This window comes from Erpetoichthys calabaricus, chromosome 16 (genome assembly GCF_900747795.2).
Source record: "Erpetoichthys calabaricus chromosome 16, fErpCal1.3, whole genome shotgun sequence".
In the NCBI taxonomy this organism is placed as follows: domain Eukaryota; kingdom Metazoa; phylum Chordata; class Cladistia; order Polypteriformes; family Polypteridae; genus Erpetoichthys; species Erpetoichthys calabaricus.
In genome coordinates, this window is record NC_041409.2 from 37,130,620 (window position 1) to 37,140,182 (window position 9,563).

At 37.6% G+C, this 9,563-nt stretch overlaps 1 protein-coding gene across 1 annotated transcript in view; it reads left to right on the plus strand.

Annotated features, from left to right (window-relative positions):
- Positions 1 to 9,114, plus strand: part of katnbl1 (katanin p80 subunit B-like 1) — a 50,020-nt gene extending 40,906 nt beyond the window's left edge. The window contains exons 8-10 of the mRNA XM_028822217.2: positions 2,043 to 2,147; positions 5,357 to 5,450; positions 7,919 to 9,114. Coding sequence (XP_028678050.1) covers positions 2,043 to 2,147; positions 5,357 to 5,450; positions 7,919 to 7,951 — 232 coding nt within the window. The 3' untranslated portion in view covers positions 7,952 to 9,114. The remainder of the gene's footprint in view (positions 1 to 2,042; positions 2,148 to 5,356; positions 5,451 to 7,918) is intronic.
- Positions 9,115 to 9,563: the final 449 nt, after the last annotated feature.

Sequence of the window (9,563 nt, forward strand, 5' to 3'; positions counted from 1 at the left end):
AAATATGTTTTAAACTAAAACCGTTCAAGTGCTATTCAAGAAAACGTTTTAACATTAAATTTCTGAAGCTGTAAGAAATTAAAGTCAACTCGGTAGTGGATAAAGGTGTATGGCTGAAAATGTGAAAGATGACCCAAAGTGGCTCTATTAGTGTTTTAGTAGTAAAAGAGTGGTCAATTAGAAGAAGAATGTCAGGAAAAGTAATGGCTAACTAATATAACAACAGCAAATTCGTGAATGCTGTAAATTCCTTTTTTGTCAGGTTTTTATGTAGAAAGAAGTTGATAATTCCTATCAATTAGAGACTTTTAAAGAGGCTCTTAGTGATTTTATATTTGGAGAATGAGAAACATTTTTGTTTGATGTCAGCCTTTAAAATTCAAGTAATCGCTGTGTACCAGGATACATTTGTTTTGGTTCCATGATCTGTATTCAACAAATTGATGCTGACTTGTCACTGGTGAGCTGTTCACCACAGAGGAGGAAGTGGAAGACGCCAGTGGCTCAAATAAATAAAACATATTTGATAACGTGTATGGTTCGTGGCATCTCAGAAAAACCTAATTCTGACTGGCGTTTTACAGAAGATGCTATACTACCGTTATGACGTATGCTTAGCCTGTGCCTACTATCTTGTGATTTTCACTTTAAAACAGTGTTACACTGAGAACATTTTAAGTTACAACAGTATCCAGCATAACACAAACATGCCTGATGAACTATTTTGCCCTGGTTTCTGTCAAATGCCAGGTAGATGCTTTTCATATTTACACTATTTTATGTCTCTATATGTTAAACTAACTTTAAGCCTCAGTCACGGACCTGAAAAGGGCACCTCACACAATCTCATGAGAAGTCAATTGCATGTGTTTGTATTGACATTTGTCTGTTTTCCAGAACCTCCGCAGCTTCTGCTTTAAGAGGATTCAGACAATGAGTGACTCGTTGACATGTATACAAATAATGCAACAGTTCAAGTGTGTTTGTGTTAAAAGTTTTAGTAAAAATTCAAAGCAAAACAAAATTCAAAGGGAAAAATTGATAATATAAAAGAAGATATTCTGTTCTATCCATGGGTTCTGCCTTTAATAGGAATGGTATATTCTGCAATCCTAATATCATAACATATAGATTGCCTTTTCCTGTTTTTTACTTATATTCTCTTTCTGTTCCAGTTTTGTACCATTGTGCTCATTTTACTAAACTTGCTTTTTGCTAGTAGGTATATTAATGTAAAAATTACTAAAGAAAAGATTAGCCAACACAGGTCGAGTAAAGATGCATTATTGAGAAGTCAGCATGAGCTTAGAAAGATGTCTATGAGGAAATAACAAAAGAATATAATCAGAGAGGTGCATGTGATATTATTTATCAGAATTTTTCAAAAGGCTTTTGATAAGGAACCACACATGAGAGGCTAGGAGTCAAACTACAAATTGGGAAATCAAGATACAATGTGTGGATGAGGCAAAATTGGTTTAAACACTTAAAAGAAAGGGTTACAGTGTGAGGTGAAGATCATTTACAGAAAGTCATAATTCTGACATCAAAGGAATATTTTATTGTATCTCAGATTTATGAAATGAACGCAAGTGCAGGCAGCCATCCATCCCACAAGTACAAAAAGCTCAGGTAAACAGAGCAATGTCCCAGCAAAGTCCAACAAATGAAACCACCGAAATGCCTGAAGAATGTCATTGTCAGAATTTTTAAAGATTGATGGTATTTCACCATTGAGTCACTCAGTTAGTCAGACACCTAAAGATGGCATAACTGGAGCACATTGGTGACTAAAAGCTACTGTCCGAACACTGACCAGAGTGTACATTTTGTTGTGGTTGGGTATCATTTTACTTTGTTTTCTTAAGCACAATATGTAGAAAAGATCCATAATTTGGGACTTCATTCATCTGGAAAAATTAAGGTTTGCATTATAAACATCCATGTCAGGTATTTGAATCTTATTTTGCCCAGTGAAAGATTTAGTAAATGTAATTTTTTGGGGTTTTTTTTTTTTTTTTTTGTTATATTTATCCTTTCAGATACTTGGTAGTTGGTTTGCACTGGGTTCAGTCAGTCATTAAAAAATGGTGGCCAGAGCTGTCTGAGAAAGGAAAATGTACAAGTGATGGACACCCAGAAGACAGGTATGTATGTTCTGGTTTTTAAAAAGTATACTTCCACCTCCATTATAAAGCACAACAGTGAGCTAGTTATATTTTTATACTTATCAAATATGTTTCAGTTAATAATGTAATTTCTTTTGGCAAAATTAATATATACCCTTATTGTGAAGAAATACGTTTAACTTGAAAAACATTGAACTTATCCTTTAATGTTGTTTCGCAAGATTGATGTGCTATGCTGGAGTGAAGGACCTTTTCTCGTCATAATTCTAAAATTCTCAAAACATGGTCTAATGTCCTAGATTGGCTGAATGTGAATAAGGGAATGACTCTGACATGGAGAAGTGGAGTAGATTATGAATGAATGTATCAAGCAATTAGGGAATAATCTTTTAATGTTTTTTTCTTTCACTTCTTAATGGGTGTTTTTGAATCAACTACTTCTTTATTAATAATTATGTGTTGCCTTATATCAGAGCTTGCATCCATCTTCTAAACCTGCATATCCAGAGCAGAGAAACTGGTGCCTATCCCAGCAAGCGTCAGGCGTAGAGCAGAAAGAATCCCTGGACAGGGCGCCAGTGCGACTTGAGCACCGTTCTCATTTTAGAGCACCAGTGCGACTTGAGCACCGTTCTCATTTTTGCTACCATTGTGCCACCCTTCAGATCTTGCAGTTGTTTCTAAATAGCTCCAGATTAAATGGAGCATCAGAGCAAGAAGCTCTATTCATTCAGTGCATGGTTGGTGAGTTAATCTGTAACAGTTAGCAGATATAGATTTGAAAACATTTAATCTGCTCTGAAAACATCTGCCAAAACTCTGTAGAAAGCATTTAAAGAGTATCTTTGAGGAAAAGTAACACGCTGTGTCTTGTACAAACAGATATTAAAAACCAGAGTGGCGGCAGATTTAATGATGGTATAAACTTGATTTGCTGTTAACAAGACTTCCCACTGCTGATCTCTACTAAAAGATCACCACAAGAAACTCTGGTACTATTATTTAAGTCATACAAACACTTGTTGCAGAAATCAGTCATTTGACCTGCACAGAAATTATTGAAACTAGAAAACAAACATATTTATGAAACGTTAAGATGTTTTGCTCATCTAAATGTTATAAATGTTAGAGTGAAAGTCATACTTGTATGTGCTTATCAACATGCTGAATATTGAGTCTTCAGGCTGTGATTACAGTAATCCCTCACTTATCACGGGAGATAGGTTCCAAGACCGACCGCGATAACTGAATTTCCGCGAAGTAGGGACACTATATTTATTTAATTATTTAACGTGTATTTGGACGTTTTTTAAACCCTCCCTGTATTGTTTACAACCCACCATTTACTCTATTAAAAACAGGGACAACTGCTAAGCAATATGAAATCGGTAGATAAGTTTACACTTACTGTATAGCGAAGTACACGTAGCAGCTTGTAGGCGGTCATGACGTCGTCGACCTTGTTGCAAAGATTCCTAAAGCAGATTCCATCCAGACTACTGCCTTATCTCGTCCACTTGCAACTCGTTTTGCACCCTGGTTAAAGGACACTGCGGCCGTAGATCTTATATGCTTTTCCTCCTTTTTAAATAAAAAGAATCGATGTCCTGCAGCGGTGTAGCTGTTCCCTTCCTTCAACATATCCAAAACTTTTACCTTTTCTGCAATCATATGCATCTTCTGTTGGTGCTTGGACACGGCCCCTGAAGCATTAGCACGTTAATGATGAATGAGTGAGATGAGACTTCCTGGTTAATACAACACTCCATCACTGAGCCAATCAGCAGCACACAGGAACTTAACTGCGTGCTCTGATTGGGTAGCTTCTCAGTCATCCGCCAATAGCATCTCTTGTATGAAATCAACTGGGCAAACCAACTGAGGAAGCAAGTAAAAAGACCCATTGTCCGCAGAAACCCGCGAAGCAGCGAAAAATCCGCGTTATGAATTTAGATATGCTTACATATAAAATCCGCGAAGTCGTGAATCCGCGAAAAGTGAACCGCGAAGTAGCGAGGGATTACTGTACTATACTTGATGTAAATATCTGATTGACTATAAATCTCAGGCAGAATAAGAGATCCCACAACTCCAGGCACCATACCATGTACAGATGAGCTGGATAACCTGGTAGGTTTTAAAAGCTGTTGGTCAGTGTGGCATAGTGGGTAAGGCTAAAGATCTCAAAACTTGAGGCCATGGGATCAAATCCTGGTGCTGACACTGACTGACCTTAAGCAAGTCACTTCATGTGCCTGTGCTGTAATTGGAAAAAACAAAATGTAACCAGGTGAATCTTAGATATTGTAAGTCGCCTTGCATAAAGGCATCAGCCAAACAAATAACAGTAATCTTCACAAAGATCTTGACTGTTCAAATGCCTGTTTTGCACAATTATGTTAAGACAAAAACTTTGTTAAATTACATCCATTAGTGTAAGCAAAAGGGCTGTGCTCTTGTCAAGATACTGTTTAAAGTCCTCTAGTAAATATTCAAGATTGCAGTTATTCATCTTTAGCTGTGACTAAAAGAGGAGACTCCCTTGTGTGTTTTTGTACATTACGATTTAGAGTTTTGTGGGTTGAGCCCAGGTTATTGAATATTCTGTATCTTGAGAAATGTTCTACTGTTGTCTAACTGAGCACTGTGTGTGCCCCTTTTGGTGCCTACTGGGCGACATTATGGTTTTGTTTGCCCTGGTTGTTTTTAGGTCAGGTCACTACCAGATATTTCTTTATGTAGTCTTGTCACCAGCGTTTGTTGGCCCAATTAGTTTCATGTCAGCAGTAAATCTGATCATGTGATAGTCAACATAGGGACTTAACAGTCATGGGTGAAAACTGAGTACTTACTATGTCTAGTGTAGCAGTCTTGAGGGGATCCGTTGTTTAAAATCTACATGACATGGTTGAAAATTTGTTGCATACTTTTTACTACCTGCCTATGGAATGGAGTTATTACTAGTATTTCAAAGTTTGCAGAAAAGCCACTGAATGATGGACATTCAGGTATGTTATTCTGGAGTTCTTGGGCAGCAGTGCTGTTTTGCTTTTCTTAAAACATTCCTGTGTTACAGACTTGGTATTTCTTCCATATCTTAAGCACTTTATGTACACATCATATAAGTTTAAAATCTGGCGGGTGGAATGGCAACATATACAATGTTGAAGTACATGAAGTCCATTTGCACTAAATCTTTTTTTCGTTTATTTTTTATTTTATTTTAGGAATATTCAAGTAATGAAGAAGCACCTGCATGAATTATGGGAGCATGGCTGTCATTTATGTTTTGCTCCAGGAACTACTGGTGAATTAGCAAAGGTACTGTACGGCTCCTTTAAGTCTGCGATGACGCTTAGATTCATCTATGTGTATCATGCAGTGAGAATCTGATTTATTTAAAACTGTCACACAAAAATACTCTGGTTTAAGCTATTTTGGGTTTCAATGAATAAACAGCAGGTGCAGTCGAAGGGAGTCATCCATCAAAGTTTATTCAGCCATCTTCCTAGCTCAAACATTTGGTAATGAGACTGTTTGTCTTAAAAAGATTTAAAGTGTTTTTTATTACTTTACGTGATAAGCTTTAAAAAATGACTTTTGTTGTTGCTATGAAAACCATTCTGTAATTTTCAGAGTGACTGTATGTAATCATTGTGCAGTTCCTAGCAGGTAGACGGCCTTGAAACATGACACACAATTGAGCTCAGTAAGCCCAGTAATGAGAGAGAGTGCGGCAAACAAACATTTCAAAGACTGATTTGGTATTTGGAGGCATGTTATCACAAGATAAATTAGGCTAAATAAACTAGAGACCTCCCAATTCACAAGTGGCAGGTGTTAAAGCAGTCTGTTAATGTGGATTTGTTACCAGTTCACTCCTTCAGTATAGTAATTATGCAGTAAAGATTCAAAGGCAGTTATTTTTGACAGGGTTTAAATTTAGAGGTTCTGAACTTGAGGAAATAAGTGACACATCTAAAGATAATTACATTTAGTTATATTAATGTAGTGGTTTTCTAGGCACTCTGAGCACTTTACAGAGATCATAGGGGAGCCACTCCAGCCACCACCAATGTAAGAGATAAGGGATGATTAGGTGGCCAGAATGACCAGTTTGTAGTGTGCAGTTTATCCTGGACTCTAGTAACCCCCTTCTCCTTTCGAAAGATGCCCAGGGATCTCTTATGACCACAGAGAGACAGAACTTCAGCTTTATGTTTTATCCAAAGGATGGCACCAATTTTACAGTACTGTGTCATTCAGATCCACACACAGACCACAGGGTAAGTGCCCCCTGATGGCCATTCCAGCACCTCTTCCAGCAGCAACCTAAGGTTCCCTGGTTTGTCTCTGATGCAAGTATTGGGTGAGCCCAAACATGCTTAGCTGGTGGTGGAATACCTCTAGTGAAGTGCAAGCTGGATGAACAGCTGAGCTTGTTGTCTGTACTGGGACTCCCATGACAAGCGGTCCACAGCTTAGCACTGTTATCAGATATTTCAGACACTGTAAATGTGACTATTGCATGTATATAATGTTCTTTGGGGGTGGGGGGGACTGGAAACCACTGATGAAAATATTGCCAAATTCTCAGCAAAGCAAATTTTATGACAAGTTGCTGTGTTCCCACAATGTGCATTGTGTTTGCCTCTTTTTGACAGATTGTCTTTTTAATTTCATGTTTCCTGCACATTAAAGATTTGACACAAATAATTTATAGATGTCAGACTGTTAGAACAATTGTGAGGAGAGCGGTCTATTCAACTGGCAAGCTCCTTTTTTATCTTATCAGATGAACTAGCCTGAATGGTATCAAGAAACTTTGTAGGTTCTTTTCTTAAGGGAGGATAGGAGAAAGTGTCAAAACCAGCCAAGAGCTCTTACCCGTGTCTCTGTCCCTGGTGTACCCCACATAATCGACTCCTGAGGCAGGCTGCTCACTGAATGGCTCTGTCTTTCTGTACTTCAAACTAGTTTACCATTAATGGAGGGCTTCAAAAGAGCATCCTCTCACCCCTTTAAGGGACCACAGCTATACAAGGAATGGACAATCTAGCTTCTCCGCTCCACCGTTAGCAGATGGAGACATTTATTTAAACTTTCACTTAAACATTATATTTATTTCCCTCAAAACCGATAGCAGTAAATATAAAGCGATACAAAGAATCATACAACCTTAGTGGGTTCATTTAATGTTACTCGCAACAGCAAGACACTAATGACAATTTCTCAGATGGTCCAGTTCCTTAGTTACAAATTATGTGCAGTGTGTACTCAAAACAGATCTTTTGCTGGAAAGGGGTCTCTGCTGAGTGTGCATTATTACCTGGCGGTTTTTTAGCCAGACAGAATCTTAGCTGAGCTTTTTGCAAAAGTGTCAGAAAAGCAGCTGAAGGAGTACTCTTTTCTATTAGGTGTCCTTTATTCTAATAAAAAAGAGCATCAGCTCCCTTTATTCTTGCCCATAATGAGCACACTGATGAAGCTCCTAATTTGCTTGTTTTCAGCACCGTGACATTTTACAGTTTTCACAAAACATGCAGAACATCTTATAAATTTCTTATCATAAGATCAAGGTTATTTTTTCCCATGGGAATGAACAATTGCACTTTCCAATTAAGCAAACTATTCTGAATCCCATTTCTCCTTCCCAGCATGCACTGCACTCCTGTTCAGCTTGAAAAGACTTCCAGGCTAGGGAATAATAGTTGAAAAGGTTAAGAAGTCTGTCGTAGAAGTGGGTTTGTTTGTTTGTTTTAACTTTTATTTTCCTACTTTTCCACCAGGATATTGAATCATATTTATCACAGCTGCGCTGACACCTGACTCAACAGAAGAAACCACTACATGCATGGCCCAGAGGTCCATAGCCGGCGTTGACAGTGACTCTGAACCGGCAAATAATGAGTGGGACCTCAACAAAATAAAACTAAATCGCTTCAAGGGTGCACCGCCTCCAAATTGTCCCCTTTCAGCTTGAGTAAAAGGACTACTTCACATTGAAGTGGTGAATCTGCTGAATTATTTTTAAAGAGGACGACACATGGGCAGTAAGAGAGACACTAAGCAAGGCGTTGTTTAAAAGGACACTGCTTAAGTCTGGGAGGTAAATAAAGCCTTAGAGGTGCCAACGTGTGTTCCTGTCTGCTTGTTGTGTTGGGCAGTGCGTTTGTATAGAATGTATTAATAAACTTTTCCAGGTTTCAAATCTCGCTATCCTGAACTTGAACATTTTGTTTCACAGGACTTTTTTTCTAAGTTATTGGATTGCTTGTCTTTTGCCTGTTATTGTAAAAGACTGTATCATGTACATAACCACTGTTAATATGATGACAATATTAAAAGAAAAATTCAAACTACCTGTTGTTGCGTTAAAACTAGAACTGAATGACTTTATCAATAAGCTATCATGGTTTGGTTGCATAAACAGCCTCGCCCATGCAAATAAATATTCAGAAATCAGGAAAATTAGGAGCTGAAATCTTTGCCAAAATGGTGAGACTATTTATTTATAAGAACCTATTTCAAACAATGGATTCTTCTTTTTAATCTCATTAACACACCATTTTAACAGATGCTTTTACAGAAAACACTAAACACGGCTGAAATAGCGGCATGTAGTAGAATGTAGGCGAAGAGCTCGGAAGTTGCCTGTAGGACTTGCCTGAAGAGTCTTGAGGCATTTCTTAAAACAAAGTCTTATGATTAAAGATGTTTGCACTTTCTAAAAAAGAAAATTAAGTCAAAAGCTAATATAAAATAAATAGCACTAACAAAATTTTAAAACAGTACAGATTGCGACTTTTTTAGCTGTCTGAAATATTGAGAATGTGGATTGATTGCCTTTGTTTTTGGTCTTTTTACTAGTTTTAAAACACGCAGACATTTGCAATTATATGCAAAGGTTGTGTGTGTATAACAATGAAGGTTTCATTTTGGAACTTTTATACATTTCAATAAAGATGTTTATATTAAAAAACAAGTTGATGTTATTTTTTCCTTAATGTGTTCAGTGAGTCTTCACCTCCGCCATTGCATGTGAAATTGTAATTCAGTAAAGTCACTGATGTTTCTTCTGTTTCTCTTTCAGTTCTGTGCCATTGTTTGCCTCCTTGGGATGTGATATTTGCTCATCTTTTTTAACTTTTCATTTTCAGTTTTATCACTGAAGCACATTCTGTCTCAGCTGTGTGTGCTCTTTCTAGTTTAGTATATATATATATTTTTTTTTTCCCAGACTTCATTTCGTTTCAGTGCTTGTTTACGGTGTTCCTGTTGGTACTTGTGATGCTGTCATCAGCTGCCTTAGTCACCACACAGTTCTACACTAAATGTACATACAACTTCCCATAGGATTGAAATGTTTCGGTCTGTGCCCTGCTGGGAGTGTTGGCTCCACAAATGGGCCAGGTCCAGTGCTGGGAGTCACAC